Genomic DNA, 24,210 nt, shown 5'->3' with positions numbered 1-24,210 from the left:
ATAAAAAACATTAGCCAAATGTTCACATAGAAACTCTTAACCGATTTTCTTGCAACAAGTTGCATCCGACAGATACTAAATCGCTGTTGATCACTATTGAATTTCATAATAATTGCAAATTGCAAAAAATAGATAATATTAAAATAGTGAGGAGACATAATCACATAGAACAATAATGTGTTATGAAAAATGCCTTGCATCTATGAATATTTTCAAAGTTTATCCGTGGCTTGCTCCTATTACGAGTTTCATCGTACTATAAAGATGCTCGTGTTGCGTGCATTTAGGCGTAAGTATGCTCTTCGTTCAGTTTCATAGTACTATGAAATTGTCCGAAAGTCAAAATTCAAACATAGGAAATTCGAGAAACTTTTGGCAGCGCCATCTGTCGTCTACTAGTGTAATTTTTTTATCATAACATTAGACGGTGTAACTGTTTTGCCTTTCTTGTACATCATCGAGGTGTAAGCGTAAAGGCTACATTCATTACCTTTTTGCGCGAGAAAGGCACCATCACCGCTAGGTGGATTAATCTGGGTTTTTTTTTCCAAATTTTCATTCATTCATTGAGCATTCATATTTTACCGGACAGCAAAATTGTACTGAAATCAGAGATGCATCTGAACACGAGAACGAGTGTTCGTGTTCAAAATGTTCTGAACATTGCACACTGTTCAAGAGCACTGATCTAACTTAGCAACTTGTATCATAGGAAAACAAATTCAAGCTACGGCATGCTACACATTTTTTGCTAGTAATGGAGCACGTGAGCATCTAACGGATAGAAATCAAGCATGCCCGTATGTTTTTGCATAGTTCAAAATCTAAGGAATCATATTTACCATGATCATTTTGCTTGCGTACAGGGTTCAAAACTAAGAACACCAAGGCACGCTCTTGGCTCATTTTCTGTTCAGGATTTATCTCTGACTGAAATGCTATAATTTCCATGAACTCCAACTCAACGGTTTTGTTCGTTTTTCAATTAAAAAAATGTACTCAAATACCACGCTCCCCTTCTTCTCTCATTGAAAACACAAATAAATCTTCCAGCATAGGATGCAATGCTTGTTTTCTCCTGGGTTATTTAAAAGAGACGAAGGTGAACGTCTTTTGCATTTGAGCAACCAGTTAACTCCATTGAAAACTGCGCACAAAATCAAACTTGTCTCAACATCATGGTTTTAATAGCGTCGTCGGGGTGACAATGGGTCAAATGGGGGTGAGAATCGGTCACTGTTTCAAGTACTTAGAATGCTTGTAGAATTGATTGAATGTATCTGAGGGCAAGAAGACTAAAATATAAGATACCTTTTTGAACGATTTTGCTCTACGACATCCAGGCTGCCGGTGAGAGCGATGACCCATTCTCACCCCCCAGACCCATTGTCACCCCCGATGGCGGTACCATAACAATGATTTAGAACATGGGTTCCCAAACTGTGTGTCGCGAAAGATACTTAAAGCGTGATTCATACTTTCGTTCCTATTCCGTATCAAAACAAATCAATACAAGCTTTAAAATTAGAATCTAAGTAAAAAATGAATGATTAGAGAACAACAAATTTACGAAGCCAAGGACCTTCTTTTGTTATCCGAGATTTTAGCAAATACAATGAAGTTCCAATTTCTTCCAAAAACATTCCAAATCTTACCCAAATACAATCCAAAACTAAGCGGTGTTGAACTTCATTACTAATAATATTTGGAAACAACCTAATAGACATAAGAAAATCCTTGCTAATCCAAGTTCAATCCTAATCAAATTCAATCCCAATCCAATGCAAATCCAATCCAAATCCAATCCAAATCAAATCCAGTCAAATCCAAATCCAACCCAGATTCAATTCAAATCCATTCCAAATCCAATCTAAATTCGAACATTTAATTCAACTTTTAGTTTCGCGAATAGTTTAGAACCATTAATCTGAACTTCCTTCCGAGCAAACACCTCGCATATGACATTTATTTTAAATTCCGCAAAATCTGAGATAGAAAATACCCAAATAAGAGACGTGTAAACTAGCTATCCAATAACTCTAAACTAATCTTACGCATAATAAATTCGAACTTCCGAATAGCTTTGTGTAATCCGGCAACCGTATGAATTTTGCAAATTCCAAGATATCTGATCCTAAAAGTAATCTTAGTCAGTACTAAGCTAAAGTCGGTACTAAGTACTAAGCATGTACACTAACGCCGTCAAGTGGCTACATGAGATCTAAATTTGTTTTAACCAAAACCAATAATGCTAGCAGGACTTTGAGATTTTCTAGATTATAAACCATTTTCCGTTAGTCTTCCATACGCATTTTGTAGTTTCACAAACTGAAATGCATTTTCGGTCACCTTTCAGATACACCTTATAGTTTTCTAAACCACAAACCATTATCCGACGGTCTTCGAGACGCGTCTTGTGATTTTTCATACCACGAACCCGTTTGCGACGGTCTTCGAGATGCGTCTTGTGATTTTGCAAACTAAAATATATCACTCTTCACAATTTAAGCACTTGAATTCAATTCTCCTCATGAAATCTGCGACAGGATCCAAGAAGTAGAATGACAGGATCGCCAAAATGTGTAGCCCTAAATGGCTGGAACGAAATTATGTCAGAGACTCTCCGTGGATGCCTGTGCAGTGCACGCCGCGGAGATCTGACCAGAAGAGGCAGAGTCATGGCTTGCTGCTCCCCGATTGGCACGCTGAGGTGTGAATCTATAAACACACGCTGAAGGCATTGTACACAAACCCCACACAATTGAAGCCTTTATCAATGGCGGCGTCAGAGTTCTGGAAATAATGGGGCACCAGAATTTTTGACGTTGTTGGTTCTTTTATAAATTGGCTTCAGTAGTACGAACTATATACACCCAGTATTTTTTTGCTGTTGAAATTCATTAACCGACCTGAACTTTCACAGCTTTTTAAATACCGTGGACCCTCGGTAATATGACCGTTTTTAATCTGAACACTTTTTAATTTGAACACTGTTCGTTGAACGTTATTTGGTCATATGGTCTTTTATTATTCTATTCTATTCTATTATTCTCTTTATTATTTCAGAAGAATTTTCGATAAAAATCCTTAATGAACGTTGAAGGTGCTTCTAGATTCATTTGCGGAGAAATTCCTTGAGGAATTTTGTAATGAACTTCTGGAGGATTTTTCGATGGATTACTTAGAGACATTTACGATAGAATTTTTGTAGGAAATACTGGAAATATGCCTGGAAGAAATTCTGGATGACTAGCCGAAATAATTCCTAGAGGTATTTTTTACGAAGAAATGCCTGGAGAATTTTTCGAACGAACTTCTGGATAAATTTATGAAATATCACGTGCATGAATACTTTAAGAAATTTGTGGAGAAACTTCCAAGTCAACTCCTGAAGTAAATCCCCAAGGAATTCATGAGAATATCCGGAGAAAAATGATGACGAATCGACTGCAATTTCGATATTTTTGTTTTTTTTTTGTATGAGGCAAGGCATGAAGTCTTAATTTCAGATTTGAAACAAGGTTTTGTTTTACTAATGGCCAGATTTACTTCCAGAGAGTACTTCCTGAGAAATTCCTGAAATAATTCTCGATATCAGATGTTCCTAAAAGAAATATAGGTATTTGTTTTTGTTTTGTCCACTAAGCATTCGCTTGGAAATTTTTTCGTGGATTCCTTTCATAATTTATTGTTCTTCGGAAATTATTTTCAGAATTCATTTGAAAATTCCTCCAGGAATTCCTTCAGAAAAAAAATCCAGAAATTCTTTCGGGAACTCCTCCAGGAATAATTTATCAAATTCTCTTAGTAGTGCCTTTGAACATTCCTCCAGGGATTCTTTCGGAAAACATACCGAAAGGCCTTTGTAAATTTCTCCAGAAATTCCATTAGTAAAACACTATAAAATTCCTTTCAAATTTCCTGAAGGATTTAAAAAAAAAAATTGTTAAGGGACTATCGAGATTTCCTAAAGGATTTTTTTGGGAGAATTCCTGGAGGAAGCTTTGGAGAAATTTTCCGAAGGGGTTTCTAGAGAAGTTACTGGAATTCCTAAAATATATTTCAAACAAATTTATAAATCAATTTCCGAAAAAAATCCTGAAGGAATTTCCAAATGTATCACTATAGAAATTTCGGAAAGATTTCTCCTAAAGAAGAATTTTCAAGAAGAATTTCTGAAAAAATCGTAAAAGATTTTTTTTTATTTTGATACCTTCTTTGAATTTCCGATGGCACGTCTTGCGGGATTTTCAGAGGAATTTCTAGATTTATCTCCTACTTCAAAACCTTCCAGAATTCCTTTTTCCTTTGGAAATCGCTTTAGTCATTACTGCGAAATTATGAATTCTTTAAACTTTTTTCTAGGAATCACTTCAACAATTATTCCAGGAGTTCTTTAAATAATTTTTTGCTGTAATTCATTTACATCATTTACGAAATTCTAGGAAGAATTTCTTGAAATATCTCAGAACATAGTTTCCCAGTCTGTGTAAATCTTATGGAAGGCGGTAGCGACCCCCCAACTTTGAGAAGCAATGCCTTAGAAGTTCCTCTTAGGAAACTCCTTTTCAGAACTTTATCCAGGAATTCTTTCGAAAATTCCTTAAGAATTATTCATCGACTTCAAATTCGCATATGATCGAGATCAGCTAAGGCAACGAATGCACGAACACGGATTTCATTATTAACCAGTGGAGATATATCAGCTTCCACACTGATATTCTTACCTCCCCCTTCATATGGGAGTTTGACAGAAGGAAGGTCGTGCGATTCATACCATCACAAATATTTCCCTCCGCTAGCTTTCAAATCGAATTCTATAAAACATTCTACACTTTCGCCTCTTATTCTATCATTAACATGTACGTCCAAGTTTGGAAGATGATATTAGAATTTCCATGTCACGGATTTCAGGATAAACTAATACGTTTGGTCAAAGCAACGATGGATCGAGCCACGTGCGTAGTTTGAGTTTCAGGAGCTCGAGTCCATTCGGAACACACAGAGGGTTTCGGCAAGGTGATGGTCTTCCGTGCTGTTATTCAACATCGCTATGGAGGGAGTAATGGCAGGGATTGACACGGGTGGTACGATTTTCACGAAGTCCGTCCAGCTATTTGGTTTTGTCGACGACATTGATATTATGGTACGTAACTTTGAGAAGATGGAGGAAGCCTATATCAGACTCAAAAGGGAGACTGAACAGATTGGACTAGGCATCGACACGTCGAAGCGAAATACATTATAGGAAAAGGTTCAAGGGAAGACAACGTAAGTCACCCACCATTAATTTGTATTCGTCATTTGACAAAATCAAGGTGTTTAAGAATTCGTGTGCTTGGGCTCACTGCACAAGCAACGCACCCGCTATAGACGAGTTACTGTGACCTATATACGACCAAATTAATATAAGTTGCTGCAACCAAATCGATCTGAATTGTGGTACTCGGGTGTGGTTACCTCCGATAGCAAAGAAATTCGGAGACGCATCATGGCGAGAAGAGAGAAGCAAAATGTGAAGAATTAGAAGCGAGAAGTAAAACTCTCATATCTCACTTTCCACTTCTCACTTCCTACCTCAAATTTAGGTCGTGCATTACCAAAATCTCTGCAATCGTGAACAAGAAACAGGTTGCTCGCCGTCTTGAACACCAATTGTCTTCACTTTTCTTCTCAAGTTTTTCAAAGCTTTTGATCTTGACCGCCACTTCAATTGATGGAGGAACGTCCAAGTACTGCCAGAAATTCACTGCTGGCGGACTGATAAAATTCATCGGTCAAAAAAAGTAAACTTGAGTGGCAAAAGTAAACATTCTGCCCAAACATATTTTTAATATATGACCAACCCAGGATTTTGATAGGTTGGCGGAACTCAGGACTGCTTGAAACTCAAGTAACAGCTCTTGAGGAACGGAAGAGCTTTTCAGAAACGCCAGAAGTATCCTAACAGTACTTTATTATTCTGTATTTATTATATATGTCGAGGAGGCATTCTTGAAGCATTTTCAGCAAGCTCCTGAAACTCAAACGGGTAGTATGAAAGCATAGCAATAGCAAATACACATTTTTATTTAATTTCCGTATATAGCGTAATGAACTTCTATTTCTACAGAAATCTAACTAAGCTTTGTGTTTTTTCAATTCCAGCAAACACTGCCGCCGGTATCGCCGGTCTCATGTGGTTCCTCCTGATGATGCCGTACAACATCACGGTGCAGAACTACGACGACATGACAACCGGCTCGAAGATAGGCCTTTGTCTACTCTCGAATACGGCCATGTCATACGGAGTGCTGAATATTATTCGCTTCGAGGGCAATCAGGAAGGGCTACAGTGGTCCAACCTGTTCACCCCTTCGACCATGAACGACGAACTGACCGTTGGCGTCATCATCATTATGATGCTGGTGGACGCGCTGATCTATCTGGCCATTGCGCTGTACTTCGAACAGATCATGCCCGGCGAGTTCGGCGTTGCAAAGCGATGGTATTTCCTCTTCACCAGCGAGTTTTGGAGGAGCAATCGAGTGGGGGTCGCTTACGAAGGTCAGAATGGTCTGTTGAAACCAATGCAATCGAAGTTCATCGAAGAGGATCCTCCGATCGAGAGGGCCGGAATCAAGATTCAACACTTGCGAAAGGTTTACGACAAGAAGGTCGCTGTCGAGGGTTTGGATTTGAACATGTACGAAGATCAGATTACGGTGCTTCTGGGGCACAACGGCGCGGGAAAGACAACCACGATGTCGATGTTGACGGGGATGTTTTCGCCAAGTTCGGGAACAGCGCTCGTCAACGGCCATGACATTCGCACGGATATTGAAGGCGTTCGACAGTCGTTAGGGCTGTGTCCGCAGCATAATGTGCTGTTCAATGAACTGACAGTAGCCGAGCATGTGAAATTCTTTGCGAAGCTGAAAGGTGTAAAGAATAGTGAAGTGTCAGCTGAGATTGAGAAGTATGTGAATTTGTTGGAGTTGACGGATAAAATGAATGCTCAGTCACGCACTCTGTCGGGTGGTATGAAAAGGAAATTGGCGGTAGGGGTGGCGTTGTGCGGCGGATCTAAGGTGGTCCTGTTGGATGAACCCAGTTCTGGAATGGACCCTTCGGCAAGAAGAGCTTTGTGGGAGTTGTTGCAGAAGGAAAAGATTGGGAGAACGGTTTTGTTATCAACGCATTTCATGGACGAAGCCGATGTTTTGGGGGATAGAATTGCTATTATGGCGGAGGGACAATTGAAAGCAATTGGGTCTCCGTTTTTCTTGAAGAAGACCTTCGGAGCTGGGTACAGATTGATTTGCGTTAAGGAAGCCAACTGTGATAAAGATCGTCTGCTACAGATGTTAAGAGGATACATTCCTGATGTAGAGGTAGAAACTGACATTGGATCGGAATTGACGCTAGTCTTACGCGAGGATTATGTGAAGGCATTCCAACCAATGTTGGAGAACTTGGAGACGGAATCGTTTGGGGTATCTAGTTTTGGAATATCGTTGACAACTATGGAAGAAGTGTTCCTCAGATCTGGAACTGATTCCTTTGAGAAGAAATCCTCAGAGAACGGAGCGGCCATACACACCATTTCCAATGCATGTATGTATCTTTGAGGCTTACTTAAAGAAACACAAAATAATTTTATCTTTTATTTTTACAGATGCTCTCGACAATTTGCACCTGCTAACAGGAAATCGACTACTCTTCAATCAAATCAAAGCCCAGTTCTTGAAAAAGTTCCTAATCACGTTTCGCAGTTTGATCACCCTTTCAATGCAAATTTTAATCCCCATAGTATTCGTACTGATGACCTATATCATCATTTTGAATTCGTCTGCAAATCGAGACTTGCCAGCCTTGGATATCAAGCTGGAGTCCTACAGTTATTCAGTTACCATTCTTCAGGATCAACAAAGCCCAAGCCCCTTGGTACAATCATACTCCGCTCTGTTCGACAACCTCGTCCCAAACCACCAGCTTATCGTTACGGAAGAGGACATGAACGATTACATTCTACGAAAATCCCAAGAATCGATCGCAACCGTCAACACACGCTACTGGGTGGGCGCTACTCTGAACTCCACCAGCGCGACCGCTTGGTTCAACAACAAAGCATTCCACTCCGCTCCGTTAGCCGTCAATCTGCTGTTCAACGCCCTACTGAAATCCACCTGTCCGCAGTGTGAAATCCAAGTCACCAATAAGCCGCTTCCGTTTGAGCTGACCACTCGTTTTGACCAACTGGAGACCGGAGCTAATTCTGGGTTCCAGTTGGCGTTCAACACCGGCTTCGCCATGGCTTTCGTGTCTGCGCTGTACATCATGTTCTACATCCGCGAGCGAACCACCCGGTCAAAGCTATTGCAGTTCGTCAGTGGGGTCAATGTGGCACTGTTCTGGGGTGTGTCCTTCATCTGGGACTATTTGGTGTTCGTCGTGGTGAGTTTGTTCTATTTGGCGGCGGTGGCGGCCATCCAGCAGGACGGTTGGTCAGACTTTGTACAGCTGAGTCGAGTGTTTTTGGTGCTGCTGCTGTACGGATTCGCAGTGATTCCAACGACCTATCTGTTTTCGTATTTGTTTGACGTGCCGGCAACGGGATTTGTTAAAATGATGCTCCTGAATATTATAAGCGGGACGGTGTTTTTCACGGCAGTTACGCTGATGAAGTTCGAGGGGATTGATCTGGAGGATGTGGCCAACGTAATGGAGTGGGTGTTCATGTTGTTCCCGAACTTTGTACTGAGCCACAGTTTGAACAATCTGAATATGGTGGCCAGTACGGAGGCCCTCTGTGCACAGCAGTGTGAGTTGATTCCGATGTGTACAGATGCGTTACTGTGTCTCCTGGTGCCGCAGTGTTGTGGGCAAGAGATCTTCACGTTCGACGCAGATGGGATTAATCGCAACTTGCTGTTTTTCGTTGGAATTGGTGTTGTGTCATTCGGTTTGATAATGTTCATAGAATTTAGAGTTTTCAAACGGATTTTTGACCGGAAGGTAGCAATCGCCGAAACTGAAACCGATGAAGACTCGAGGTTAGATTCGGATGTTTTGGAAGAGAAAAAAAGAATCGGTGCCATGAGTCAATCGGAAATCGAAAGCTACAACCTTGTACTGAAGGATCTCTCCAAGTATTATAAGAATTTCCGAGCCGTCAACAAATTATCCGTGGGAATTCGTCATTCGGAGTGCTTCGGATTGTTGGGGATCAACGGAGCTGGAAAGACTTCCACCTTCAAGATGATGACGGGCGATGAAAGCATTTCGGATGGACAAGCTTGGGTCAACGGAATCAGTCTTCAGACGAACATGAATCGAGTTCACCAACAGATTGGGTACTGTCCACAGTTCGATGCCCTGCTGGAAGACATGACCGGGAGGGAAACTCTCAAGATGTTCGCCTTACTTCGAGGTGTGAAGGATGTAGAGCTGAACAGCGTATCCATTACACTGGCGGAAGAGTTGAGCTTCCTAAAGCATATCGACAAGAAAACGAGGAATTACAGCGGAGGTAACAAACGGAAGCTGAGTACGGCGCTGGCACTGATGGGCAATCCTGCTGTGGTTTACTTAGACGAACCTACCACGGGAATGGATCCCGGAGCGAAGCGTCAATTCTGGAATGTGATGTGCAGGATCCGGGAGGCAGGGAAAGCGATCGTGCTGACGTCGCACAGTATGGAGGAGTGTGAGGCCCTGTGCACTCGATTGGCGATCATGGTCAACGGGGAGTTCAAATGCCTGGGTTCGACGCAGCATTTGAAGAACAAATTTTCGGAAGGATTTCTTTTGACTGTTAAGGTGAAACGGGAGCCGCTGGACGAGCTCCGCTCAAGGGTAGATCGGGTGAAGATCTTCGTAGGACAGAAGTTTCCTGGAGCAGTATTGAAGTAAGTGTACAGACAGGGGAAGGGTCCTTTGGTTGAGAGTCATCCGGCCGAAATTCATTTGGCCGAATGTCATATGGCTGAATTACACGTTAAGCCAAAAGTCATCTAGCCGAATTCAATTTGGCCAGCGAGATGATTTTAGGACGAGAACTAGTTGGTCGAAGAAGTCATTCAGCCGAACAAGACATTTAGCCGAACAAAAATTTCGTTAGGCCGATCGGATCATATGGCCGCAAATGCCTTTCATCCGAAAAAAATAGACTTTAAACGTCGCTTGACCGAAATTGTCATTTGGTCGAACAATAGTGAATGTGGAAACTAAGGAGTAAATGATAATTAAGAAGTTAGATGTAAAAAACAAGAAGTGAAAAATGAGAAGTTATAAATGAGAAAAATATATGAGACGATATATATGGGCCCTCCTTAGCCGTGCGGTCAGACTCGCGGCTACAAAGCAAAACCATGCTGAGGGTGGCTGGGTTCGATTCCCGGTGCCGGTCTAGGCAATTTTCGGATTGGAAATTGTCTCAACTTCCCTGGGCATAAAAGTATCATCGTGCTAGCCTCATGATATACGAATGCAAAAATGGTAACCTGGCTTAGAAACCTCGCAGTTAATAACTGTGGAAGTGCTTAATGAACACTAAGCTGCGAGGCGGATCTGTCCCAGTGTGGGGATGTTATGCCAATAAGAAGAAGATATGAGACGTCTCACTTCTCAATTCCCTCTGTGAACAATGGGAAGGATGAAATGAGAAATGATGAGTGAGAAATAAGAAGAAATATGTGAGATGTCTCTCTCCCACTTCTAACATCTCATTTCACACATCATATTTGCTTCTCCCTTCTCATCCGACTAAAATAAAAACTCCCCCTGAAAATTAGAAATTTTCCATAAAAAATAAGGAATTAGCCAATGAAGAAATCAGGGTAGGGGCAGGACGGTCAATATGTGCCCCCTAAGCAAATCTTCGAATTTAGCGATGATAACAATCGAAAATATGTACCGTCAACTGGGGGGAAGATGATCATTGAGGTGAAGATGATCATTTGATGTGTCAGTCAAAAGTGCCAAATTTTTTTATGAAACGGTAGTCAACAATATTCTCCGTTCAAGTAATGTTACCGCTAGGTAGAAATCCGAGTTTTTCGATTATAATCATGAAAATGTATTTTGTGGAAGAAAGAGAGAGATAGTCATAAATGACGCTATTTTCGTTTAAAATATTGACTTCTTAGACTTCTTTACGTAAGAAATTCAACATTCATTCAAATAGCCTAGTGTATTTTGACTACTAGGTCATAATGGTTTTAGTAGAGCTGTCTTGATCAACTTCACCCCAAACCAGATTATTCAAAAAATGTGTGATAATTTAATTTATTTTAATAAATGCGAACGCATTTCAGAAAACTAAAGTTGTTGATTATTGAAACGTATAGCAGTACATGTTTTGAAAATATTTGTTTCGATTTAAAATGTAAACACACATTGTTATTGCATGTTTTATGTTAAAAATGATCATCTTCCCCCCAGTTGACGGTACTTCCAATGTGTTCATCGCTCATTTAACTTACCATCTATAATAACCAATATAAAAATTTGGACGAAAAGCTTATTATACCCCGGAAAAAATTTTTTTTTCACTAAAGCTCGGTTGCTTCGTTGCAAGAGGATTAGAAGCATCCTTCTACGCTTCTCGGAACCTTCCTTTCAAGAGGCTCGGAAGCCTCCTTTCAAGAGGCTCGGAAGCCTCCTTTCAAGAGGCTCGGAAGCCTCCTTTAGAGAGGCTCGGAAGCCTCCTTTCGAGAGGCTCGGAAGCCTCCTTTCGAGAGGCTCGGAAGCCTCCTTTCGAGAGGCTCGGAAGCCTCCTTTCGAGAGGCTCGGAAGCCTCCTTTCGAGAGGCTCGGAAGCCTCCTTTCAAGAGGCTCGGAAGCCTCCTTTCAAGAGGCTCAGGCCTCCTTTCAAGAAGCTCAGAAGCCTCCTTTCAAGAGGCTCAGAAGCCTCCTTTCAAGAGGCTCAGAAGCCTCCTTTCAAGAGGCTCAGAAGCCTCCTTTCAAGAGGCTCAGAGCCTCCTTTCAAGAGGCTCAGAAGCCTCCTTCAAGAGGCTCAGCCTCCTTTCAAGAGGCTCAGAAGCCTCCTTTCAAGAGGCTCAGAAGCCTCCTTTCAAGAGGCCTCAGAAGCCTCCTTTCAAGAGGCTCAAGCCTCATTTCAAGAGGCTCAAGCCTCCTTTCAAGAGGCCTGGAAGCCTCCTTTCAAGAGGCCTCAGAAGCCTCCTTTCAAGAGGCTCAGAAGCCTCCTTTCAAGAGGCCCAAGCCTCCTTTCAAGAGGCTCAGAAGCCTCCTTTCAAGAGGCTCAGAGCCTCCTTTCAAGAGGCTCAGAAGCCTCCTTTCAAGAGGCTCAAGCCTCCTTTCAAGAGGCTCAAGCCTCCTTTCAAGAGGCTCAGAAGCCTCCTTTCAAGAGGCTCAGAAGCCTCCTTTCAAGAGGCTCAGAAGCCTCCTTTCAAGAGGCTCAAGCCTCCTTTCAAGAGGCTCAGAAGCCTCCTTTCAAGAGGCTCAGGCCTCCTTTCAAGAGGCTCAGAAGCCTCCTTTCAAGAGGCTCAGGAAGTCTCCTTTCAAGAGGCTCAGAAGCCTCCTTTCAAGAGGCTCAAGCCTCCTTTCAAGAGGCTCAGAAGCCTCCTTCAAGAGGCTCCAAGCCTCCCTTTCAAGAGGCTCAGAAGCCTCCTTTCAAGAGGCTCAGGCCTCCTTTCAAGAGGCTCAGAAGCCTCCTTTCAAGAGGCTCAGAAGCCTCCTTTCAAGAGGCTCAGAAGCCTCCTTTCAAGAGGCTCAGAAGCCTCCTTTCAAGAGGCTCAGGCCTCCTTTCAAGAGGCTCAGAAGCCTCCTTTCAAGAGGCCCAGAAGCCTCCTTTCAAGAGGCTCAGAAGCCTCCTTCAAGAGGCCTCAGGCCTCCTTCAAGAGGCTCCAGAAGCCTCCTTTCAAGAGGCCTCAGCCTCCTTTCAAGAGGCTCAGAAGCCTCCTTTCAAGAGGCTCAGGCCTCCTTTCAAGAGGCTCAGAAGCCTCCTTTCAAGAGGCTCAGAAGCCTCCTTTCAAGAGGCTCGGAAGCCTCCTTTCAAGAGGCTCAGAGTCTCCTTTCAAGAGGCTCAGGCCTCCTTTCAAGAGGCTCAGGCCTCCTTTCAAGAGGCTCAGGAAGCCTCCTTCCAAGAGGCTCAGGCCTCCTTTCAAGAGGCTCAGGCCTCCTTCAAGAGGCTCAGAAGCCTCCTTTCAAGAGGCTCAGAAGCCTCCTTTCAAGAGGCTCAGAGCCTCCTTTCAAGAGGCTCAGAAGCCTCCTTTCAAGAGGCTCAGAAGCCTCCTTTCAAGAGGCTCGGAAGCCTCCTTTCAAGAGGCGCAGAAGCCGCCTTTCAAGAGGCTCAGAGCCTCCTTCCAAGAGGCCTCGAGCCTCCTTTCAAGAGGCTCAGAAGCCTCCTTTCAAGAGGCTCAGAAGCCTCCTTTCAAGAGGCTCAGAAGCCTCCTTTCAAGAGGCTCGGAAGCCTCCTTTCAAAAGGCTCGGAAGCTTCCTTTCAAGAGGCTCGGAAGCTTTCTTTCAAGAGGCTCGGAAGCCTCCTTTCAAGAGGCTCGGAAGCCTCCTTTCAAGAGGCTCGAAAGCCTTCTTTCAAGAAGCTCGAAAGCCTCCTTTCAAGAGGCTCGGAAGCCTCCTTTCAATAGGCTCGGAAGCTCGAAAGCCTCCTTTCAAGAGGCTCTGAATTCTCCTTTCAAGATCCCTTTAAGAGGTTTGGAAGCCTCTTATCAAGAGGCTCGGAAGCCTTCTCTCAAAAGGCTCAGAAGCCTCCCTTCAAGAAGCTCAGAGGCTATTTAAATAGGTTCGGGAGCCTTCTTTCAAGTGGTTAGGAAGCATTTTTTCAAGGGGTTTAGAAGCCTCGCTTCAAGAAGCTCGGAATTCTTCTTTCAAGAGACTTGGAAGCCTCCTTTCAAAAGGTTCAGAAGCGTCCTTTCAAGATGCAAAGGGAGACTCCTTTTAAATGACTCGAAAACCACCTTCAAGGGGTTCGGAACCTCAGACGCCGCTTATCAAGAGGCGTGGAAGCCTACTTTGAAGGGAGTCAAGAGCTCCTTTCTAGAGGCTCGGAACCCTCAAATACCATATTTAAAAACCATTCAATTGATCTTAGAATAAACGTGTAAAAAGCCTTACTCTCGTGAAATTTTCCATTATTTATGGAAACTTTATATTTATGTGTTACTCATACCCTTATTTCTTCATTGGCAATTAACTGTTTTTTTATGGGAAATGTCTAATTCTTTATGGAAATTTTATTTTGCTACTTTTCTCATCCTCAGTTCTCAATGTGAAATGTGAGAAATGATAAGTGAGTTTTGAGAACTAAAAAGTGAGATGTAAGAAGTTGAGTGTGAAACATCTCATTCCTTATTTCTTTTTTGTTATTTTTACCACTTTTCCTTCCTCATTTCGTACATTTCACTTCTTCTCGACCATATGACATTTTTGGCCAAATGACTATCTGCCTAATTGTTTTTTGGCCAAACGAAATATGCGGCTAAATATTTTTTTAGTGTAGGGGCCTTTGGCCAAATGTATTTCAGCCAAATGAGTTGGCGCCAAACGACTTTTCCATATTGCGACTTCCTTAACTTTAAAGACTTTTTTTTTCTAATTGCAGAGAAGAGTATTTGGACTCGTTCAGTTTTCACATCCCACTGACGGATCTCCGATGGTCTGCTATGTTCGGACTGATGGAGTCATCCCGAGATGATCTGCAAATCGAAGATTACGCCCTGGGACAAACCTCGCTAGAACAAGTATTTTTACATTTTACCAAATATCAAAGAGAAGACCAATAAAGCAACAAAGTTATACTTATTCAAACAACGATGGCTAGTGGTGTGAATCGTGAAGTACACTTATCTCAATTATGAACTGCTTGCAGCCCAGTACATACTGTAGTACTGGTATCGCCATTCATCCATGCAGCCTCTACGGAAGTTAATCCACCCCGGTTCGTTTCGTGGCTCCACCTGCACTTGAAAGGCTAACGCCGTAAATTTATTGCCTTCGAAAATCCGAAATCCAGCAAACCAATAAACCGACCAACACAACCGAGTGTGGGGCGGCCTACGCTCAAAATGCGGCAGTGATGGACGAGGTGGATAAATTGAGTTCACTTCAGCTTACTTTGGCTGGCAATCGAGCAGACGACAAGGTCGGGCACGGAGAAATTGCGTTGGAGGTCGCCGGCCCGGGTGGAACACAATCTACGGTGCCCTTGGACCGAGAAGTTTATGGCGCTGTCTGTGCTGGAAATAACGCAGTCTGGATTGTGGGTTTACCGCATTATCTGTTTGCACAGGGTGCTGCTGTTGGTTGGTTTGTTGACCGAAATCGGTAAAGTTGAAAATGGTTAGATGTAATGGCTTTTTAGTTTTAAGGAAGTCTTTTATTGAAAATTTGGAAAGTATGTATTTAACTGATAACCGATACTGATTCGGAGTAATTTAGTCTGTGTACCAAAAACAAACGCGAATCGCCTTCTTTTTTTCTATCATAAGTGACTCCACGGACTCTTCCAACAAGCAAGACAACCATTCACCACCAGTACACCAATAAAGATTTTGAACAGTGTAATGCTCAGGCGGCCTCGTACGTTCCAAAATTATAAAGAAAAGTGGTGAGCAATTATTCGATGCATTAACTCACAACCTTTTTATTGACACCCTTCCAGATATTTGCATTGTTGATGGTAACCCCTTGAGTTTTCTTCTGGCCATATCAGATCTGCTTCTAATCAGGGTGAAGAAAATTCAGCACACAGTACCAAATTTAATCGTGGGCTTCCGGTAAGATTCTAAGGATGATGCTATTCAAATATGATGGTTATTAATGAAGCTCTAATATTTTCCCATCAGTCATGCTTTCTTGTACATTTACCGATTACATGCGCTACCACAAAATGTTGGACCACCTTTCCTTTAAACTTTGAACGGCACGATGTAAATATTTTGGTTTGATTAATTGGTAATACAAATGAATGCGAATAATGGGACCAATGCTATTTGTATCTTTCTAACACGATCTTCATCGTCTTTTCCAATGCACGAGAAAGGCACTTTCACCGCCAGGTGGTTTTAATTCTGTCGATATCAGAGTAAGTGATGAAGGCAGCACCAGCGGCATAATTGGGCGTTATTGACATTGACGTGACGGGACGTGTGTTCCTCGGAGTGCATTAGCGAATTGACACATGTGTTTGAGTGATGGAGCGCTTGTGGAGGCAAGTCGTTCCCGGAACCGATTGCAACCGCAAAATTTTCGCTTTCAGCAGAGCCGTTTCAAATGGATCGAAACATGAAAACTCTCAGATGAAAACGAACAATTGATTCAGCCCTTGGGCCCCGGTATTTTCTCGAAATTGAAACACCATGCTGCCTCAAAGCATTCAATCATTATCAGGTCAATTTCATCACATTGCGCAAAATGTGCTCATTTGTATCTGACTATGCTTATTATAATAATGCAGCGAGCTGGTTAGAGTCCATCGTACCTAACGGCTGAAATTCGTCCGCCCACTCACTCGCCACAGGCTTATTGTGATCATATGTTTGGCGAAATGGAGGCGTATCATGCCGCTGAGTCATTTTCATATTCGGTATATCTACCAGGTGATGAGATTTCGCGAAATGTAATTTTTGCATGAGCGTAGGTTCTGACGATACGAATGCTGACGGACGCAGAGTTTGTATACGTACAGCGATAATGAACCCACAATGCGATGATCATTACACTATCCCACAAAATTCAACTTTCCTTCGTTCTCTTCAACCATTTTATATGAACTTGCAAGCTTCTAATTCGCTGTATTCTGAAGTGCCTTCAGATTTTTTGCAACATAAACAGCTTTGAAGTAATGCTGGTTTAAAATCACAAAAGTGCATATTATCGCGAAAATTTAGTTACACGCTAAAAATGAACTACTCAAAATTGAATCGAATATCAAAGTAAAAAATCCTTCCGGATTCTTAATTTCTGCTTCTTAATATGCCAGAGCAGTGGCGTAGCCAGAAAATTGGTCTGGGGGGGGTTTTCTGAACATTTTTTTTTCGAAAAAAAAAAATTTCTTCTAAAAATGTTGTCTCTGGGGGGGGTTTTATGCCCAAAACCACCCCCGTGGCTACGCCACTGTGCCAGAGCAAGTCCTATGAAGTTTGGAACAGACGGATCTATTGATGAGGCTTCTTGTGACAAACTCAACGTCCATTTTGACATAATGTTAGAGAGAAGTGGAGCGCGAGTTTTCTTTAAAATTGAAACATCGACATATTTGGCAGTTTTCAAAAAGTCCATAGTAGTCAGCGTTCATAGAGGCTGAACACTTATTTCGTAAGGGCTTAGAGGGAGGGTGTCTATTATGTTCTTACGCTTCATTGTTTCATATAAGAAAGTAAAGGAGTGAGGAAATTACCCTTTTTCGACTTATAAAATACCAACGACACCGACTGAGATTGAGCCCAGACACACTGGAATGAGAGGCAGGCATGTTTACCAATAAACTAACGGCGCTGCGGTTTGTAAACCTTTGGATACCATCATTGTATAGCTTCAGTGTCAAAATTCTTCTAGTCACATCGGTTTATCGTGGAAAAACAATAAACAATCGATAAACATAGGGTAACCGGCGGTAATGTTGGCCCTGATGTAACATTGGCTCATCACGCAAATTAATCAATATTTCAGCGATAATACGTTGATTTGTAGGGAGATAATAACCACTGATCTTCTTTAAAAAAGTGTATCAAACATATTTCTGCTTCATTACTCTAGATTTATACACTTCTTCAACTATTAAAAGCAATTCTTTTGCGTGAAAAATCGCTTTGACTCGGTTTTTTAGCAGCCATGTTTCGTTGACTTATGCAGGCAGGCTGTGCTAGAGTTTTTTCTTTTGCCCAATAAAAGAGTTTTCTGAAAGAACATATCTGCTTTCGCACATCAGATGAATGGATAACAACCTGATAAGAACCACACTATGTCAGCTATCATTTTTATTTCACAATTTCCATTAGTATAGCGACATAACTATCTTGTAGTTGCAAAAATTCGGGCGTGACTTTCCAGCGTCACGAATTTACGAAACAACAGAACGATGCGTTTCAATATCCAACGCTTGTCAGTTGAAAGAGTTGCTGAACAGTACCACCAGAAGCTGGACGAGCGGATAGGAGATGCCACCGGATCTGGCGACGTCAACATTAATTATTTTGTTAGTTAATTTTTCTTATTTGATTACGAAGAATAGTTTTTATTCATGCTTGTTTTGTATTTGGATTTAGATAACGAGTTCTAAAAGATTCTCTTACGTGAAGTCCGACTGTTGTGCTGTTCAATAATACGTACCTGAAATGAAACAAACCGAAACAAAACATATTATTATTGGTGGAGTCTATTTTGAAAAATAATCAGAAAAAGTCAGGGTTAGAATTTTTTGGGTTTTCTTGCTGTGCTGAAAGGCTACACATTCATATCAAATATGAATGCCTACAGAAATATTGAAGGGAGGGGTTTGTTCCACACCATTGGGAAGCAGGTTAAAATAATCAATGTGTTTTGAATAGGAATACTCTTGGAAAACGTCATCTTACGATTACCAAGTTTTTCTGCTGCCGAGTTTTTTTTTTAATTTGGTAGTCCCAATCGTGTATAACACTTTATATGGCCAGTATTATGTGTTATTACTAGTTTAATAAAATTGAATTTAATTACACTATTAAGGGCCATTTACCAATTTCTGTTTTTGTCTTGAGTTCACTGTATAGAACTCTCCTTCACTCGGAATCTAAAAGACCATCTAGTTGGATAGGATGTGTTAAGTTGTGTAGGGCAAAAAATATGAAAAATGAACATGAAAAAAATCGCTCAGAATAACTAGGATTTAAGGCTATAGAGGCTAGGCTATAGGCTGTTAGGCTAAGAAATATTGAGCGATGAAAAGAGCTTTCTGAGTGATTTATCACCGGCGGTGTGTCGTCTGTCTCTTTCCGTTCTTCGAAAAAATGTGATTGTGGTTGTGCGACGCCGAGAAATACCTCAAACACTCATTCAAAAAATACGGATTTATGTAGTGGTTTGAAGCCAAGCTTTGTTCCTCCTTAAATCGAGTTGAGAAAAGTCGAGTAAGAGTACATCGAGTAATGGAGAGCTTTTGTGAATTTCCCAATGATAATTGTCATGATAACCCGTTTCACGGTACGTTTCTTCGATTTGATGATTTAAATTCTTCTTTACTTGATTTATCTTCGTGCTTTCATGGAGCTCAGTTGAATTAAATTCGAATTTAGTTTTATTTTAAAACTTATACTTTTCTTAAATGGTTCAGCCAAACCGCACCAAGCGGCTTTCCGACTGACTTGTGATATTTTGTTCGTAAAAGGACAACGGAAATAGTTTCATATCAATTTGAACGTACATTTGCAGTATGATATCCTCAATAATGGGGTTGAGGGATATCCGATACGATTTACGATCAATCAAATCCGCTGAACGAAAGTTTGAGCAGAAAAATCGAAAACTTTTCGTTGGCACTTGGTGCGATTTGGCTGAACCCCGACCAAATAATGTCAGTAAAGAAAGCTCGCAGAATAGAGACTAATGAATCGCCTACTTTGAGCGGCATACTAGGAGTTAACTTTCGGAAATCAGTATGGCGAAAGGCATCTAAAGTTTAATATCTCGAAAATATTCATCTTAATCGAAAAAATATTTAGCAGGCTTAGTAGCAGACATTTTCCTACATAACTGGTACCAAATAGATTTTCGTGAAAAGTTCCTGCTGTTGAGAAAACCTGCATTAGAAGTCTTTCGCCATACAAACTTCATGTGTTTAACTCATGCTGGCTATTCTCACATATACTTTAGCGCCTGGATACGGCAGTGGCGGGTTGGAAACCAATAACTGTATGTGATTCATTAGATGTCCAATTCCAATAGATGATGATGGCCTCACGTTTGTTTATTTCCTGCTTGAATTCCTGCGTAAATGCTGGTTCGTTGCTGATGATTATGTCTTGGAAGAGAAAGAACAACCACAGCTATGGCGAACGAGATGATGTTTCAAATCACACGTATCAAAGTCTCTTTGTCATGTAACCTCGTAAAATCAGTAATTTTCGGAATATGTATTTTCTTTGCTATGATGTCATCCTACAAACTGTGTTTGGCAGCTGGCCCTACACCTCGAAAGTGGACTGTATAATTTGGTGGCTTTCCAAAAGTGATCCTGGGAGTCTGAGGTGAACATAAATCAGCTGACTTGGATGGTTGATTCGACGGAGGTTTCGGGTGCACATCCTCGGTCCACACGTTTATAACACACTTCACACATTTCATTGGAATAGCGCTATTAACAGAACAACATGAAAGCTTTTGATTGCAGTACTCAAATTAATTCATGAAAAAAATGTTACTTAGGTCCTTTTGAAAAGTTAAGCGAGATTTATTCGTTTTCAAATTTCACCAGAGCTCATCACCCTTTAAAATAAAAAAAAAATATAGCCTGCTTAGACCACGAGAAACCTCGTGATGTCATATTAAGTGAAATTAAGATGTGTGAACTTTGACACGAGGATACTCTTTAATCATATCCATATCATAAAGTTCGCATAACAGGTTAAATATTATTCTATTTCTATACCGCAAACAACATGATTTTCACAAAATAAGTATCAAATAAGTAATAAGCTTCTAATGGCCAATTCGGACTACCAGTGTTATCGCTTGTTGAGTACAATCTAGATGTCTAAGATCACACATTTTATTTTCATTTGATATGATAGTTAATGCAAAAGAATAAGATTGCTAATGTCGCTTCATTTTGAGAGACCAACATCTAGTTCGCCGCGTCCTAGCAGCCAAAGCACTAGTACCACAAGTGTGAAACTTACGTAGGGTAAATGATCCAATAGTGGAGGAACTAAGCTCGTTCCAATACTATTAATTTTCCCTGAATTATTCCAATACTTATTTCGCTTACCTTGGATATATATTCAATAGTTTTTCCCATCTATTTTAATGGAAAAATGCCACCGTCGCATGCATTCCATGTATTCCGTTCTAAAATGACAACTCCAATTATTGGTACATTATTCCAATAGTTGCAGTATTTTTTAATTCGTGTTCCTATAGTTGCGAAACCCATTGGTTTCTTACGGGACTCGCAACTATAGGAACACTACCACAGCTATCGGAGCAAAGGCGAAAATTTGATAAGGTATTTTGAAGATATTTACCCGTTTATCAAGATAATCAATGTTGTTGTCACTTGGATTGTATTCTGACATAATACTTTTTTTTTGTTAAATTTCATATCAATTTGTCCATTTCGAAACATGTGCACAGCCAAGATATTTAACAAAAACCCAGAATAATCCACCTAGCGGTGATAGTGCCTTTCTCGTTTCTTGCGAGTGAGTAATTTCTTCGCACTTTTGGTATAAAAAAAAAGTATTTTGACCATAACTTCTGAGCCAATAGTCCAATCCGGCCAATTTTTAATAGGAAACAATGGGACATGATTCTGCGTCGAATGTTGCGAGCAAATCGGCCTAGAGTAAGTGCCTAAATAGAGAGTAAGAAATTTTCTTGTAAAAACTGGCCATAACCCCGAAGCCCATAGTCCGATTGGGTCGGTTTTTGATACGAAACAATGGGACAAGATTCCGCGTCGAATGCAACTTGATGCGAGCAAATCTGTTGAGGATAAGTGCATAAGAAATGAAATGGTTAAGGATAAGTGCCTGAAAGATCAGTGAGATTATTTGCGCACACACACACACATACAGACATCACTTCAGCTCGTCGAGCTCAGTCGATCGGTATACAACACTATGGGTCTACGGGCCTCCTATAAAAAGTTCGTTTTGGAGCGAACATACAGCCTTTACGATCCTGATCCTCAAAATCAGTGTTGCATTTGAACGCGTTCAGTTTGCGTTCAAAAATATTGAACTGAACCCGGGATCATAAGAACAGCACGCGCGTTCCGATCAAAAAATTGAACTCCAAGGAGGCTTTGCTTGAACACAGTATGAACTTTGCACGCGTTCAGTTCACAATGCAACACTGCTTTACGTATACTTTGTATACGAGAAAGGCAAAAAATGGTTTTCGTACGGCCGAGTTGCCGAATAATATGCAATTAATAATACTTTATTATTGGACGTAGTGGATTGCTGCGTTTGATTATTAGATTTTCCGCATACTGTACTACCAGTAGAATCATAAGTACTAGAATGCTAGTGGCGCTGTAGTCATTTAAATTATTTTGCCAAATTATGCGTCAACAAGCATTACAACAACAATATCGTTTTGACACTTGTAGTACCGGTACTTTGGCTGCCAGGTCAAAGTAACCTAGATGTTAGTCACGCGAACAGGCACGACATTAGCAATCTTATACTTTTGAATCAACTGTACTACCGCAACTATAGGCACACCCACGACTATCGGATCATTTGCCCTAGGTGATAAAACAAAACATTGACATTGACACTTAATAAAAGGCTAAGTTTTGTTAAGAAAATTATTTTATGACAAGTGAGGCTAAGTTTTGTTTGATGTCGTTTCCGTTCGCTTCACTAACATCTAGGTTACTTCGACCTGGCACTACAAGCCTACAAGTGTCAAACCGATGTTGGTGATGAAACCAAACATGCGCTACAACATGATGCATAAAGTATGATCAATGAATCGCCTACTTTGAGCGTGCTTACAGCGACACACTAGAAGTTAACTTTTGGAAATCAGTATGGCGAAAGGCATCTAAGGTTCGATTTCTCAAAATTAAGCACCTTAATCGAAAAAATATTTGGTAGGCATGGTCAAGAATTTTTTTTATTATACAGGTTATCCGACTTCGTCAGTAGATGGGAATAACCAGCGCGGGGGGGGGGGGACCATACATTTTCAGTGCAAAACGTAAACAAACGAGCATAAATTCCATACAAAAATCCAAGATGGCTGAGTTGGGGATATTGACAAGTCGGATAATTTGTACATAAAAAAATCTTGGGCGTAGTATCGGGTGAGCATATGCGGTATTTCGAAAAATTTCGTTTCAGGTGGTTCGAAACGAAATTCCGCGGAATTTCGCGGAATTTAGGCTTGGCGAAATCTAATTTCTTGATTTCGTTTCGTAAAATTACAAAAATTTCGCTAGCAAAAACTAGCTTCTAACGAAATTTTACGGAATTCGGCGGAATTTCGAAACAATTTTAAACTTAAACTATAGTTTATATTATCAGAAATTTTGGCTGCGCCGCTGAACTAAATCATAAAAGTTTTCAAAACTTTAGGTTATGCTAATTGTTCTATTAACGCTTACTACATAACCCCATTCTGAGTCGACAAATACGTTTTAGTTTTCTTTTATTAAACGTCTTCAGTGTTTCCAAGATTCAAATTTAAATATTGTGATATTTATTTTTTTGACTATTTGCGCAATATGAGTGCGAGATCGATCGTGTTGCTACTGGTCATGGGACGGCAGCTAGTCCGGGAGACCGCGAAGTGAAAAAATCTACCTCGCGTAGCAGAAATTTGTTTAACCAGTGTGCAATCGATCGTGTTGATGCTGATCACGCCAGCTAGTGTGGAAGAACGCGAAGTGATAAAACTAATGTCTGCATCGAAGAGCACAACATTACTCAGTGCGGAATCGATTGTGTTGTAGAAGCTTATTAAACGAAGCACATTTATCTTGCGTTGCTTTGGATTGATTTGAAACACAGTTTTTGTCTTTTTGTCTTACAACAATGAATGTTAAACTAGTATTCCTCTCCTAATCCTAAATTGACTGTAAGAACGTGACCAGCATCGTTATTGGTCATGAATTGGAAACTCCGAAGCAAGTATACAAAAAGAATAACTTTTTTGTATCCCAAGAAGATTTTTTTATTTGGTGAGCTGTGTATATTTGCTGTTTCTCGACCAATTATGATTAGCAACTACGATGTGTACAGTTAACCAAACTAAGCTCTTCTTTGATTATTTGCACAATATGTGAGGAACATTGCAGAGTTGTGGACATTTCTAGATCTTCGCATGGAATTTGCAAAAAAAAACCTGATTGATCCACCTGGCGGTGTTTCTCCCTTTCTCGTACATTAGATATACTAAAAAAAATGAGTGAGATTTTCTTAGCGTCTTTTGTTGCATATAAATCGTATTTTAGCCATGGAGTAATTCTCGCTGAAACCGGGCCACTATTTGCACGAGGTTCTTAAAAATGCCTAAATTTATATTCTTTCGAAAGCTTTCGGCG

General features: G+C 40.9%; 2 protein-coding genes across 3 annotated transcripts in view; one reads left to right on the top strand and one right to left on the bottom strand.

Moving 5' to 3' along the window:
* LOC134210033 (phospholipid-transporting ATPase ABCA3-like) overlaps positions 1 to 14,771 on the top strand; it is a 37,316-nt gene extending 22,545 nt beyond the window's left edge. For both annotated transcript variants that reach the window (XM_062686056.1, XM_062686057.1), the window contains exons 6-8: positions 6,148 to 7,596; positions 7,658 to 9,890; positions 14,563 to 14,771. In XM_062686056.1, the coding sequence (XP_062542040.1) occupies positions 6,148 to 7,596; positions 7,658 to 9,890; positions 14,563 to 14,743 (3,863 nt within the window). In that variant the 3' untranslated portion in view covers positions 14,744 to 14,771. The remainder of the gene's footprint in view (positions 1 to 6,147; positions 7,597 to 7,657; positions 9,891 to 14,562) is intronic.
* The window catches only part of LOC134210055 (uncharacterized), a 923,126-nt gene that overhangs the window by 472,483 nt on the left and 426,433 nt on the right, over positions 1 to 24,210 (bottom strand). The gene's annotated exons all lie outside the window — the stretch shown is intronic.

The sequence above is a fragment of the Armigeres subalbatus genome, chromosome 2, assembly GCF_024139115.2.
Source record: "Armigeres subalbatus isolate Guangzhou_Male chromosome 2, GZ_Asu_2, whole genome shotgun sequence".
In the NCBI taxonomy this organism is placed as follows: domain Eukaryota; kingdom Metazoa; phylum Arthropoda; class Insecta; order Diptera; family Culicidae; genus Armigeres; species Armigeres subalbatus.
The sequence above is the reverse complement of the archived record's forward strand: the minus strand, read 5'-3'. Positions and strand labels throughout refer to the sequence as shown.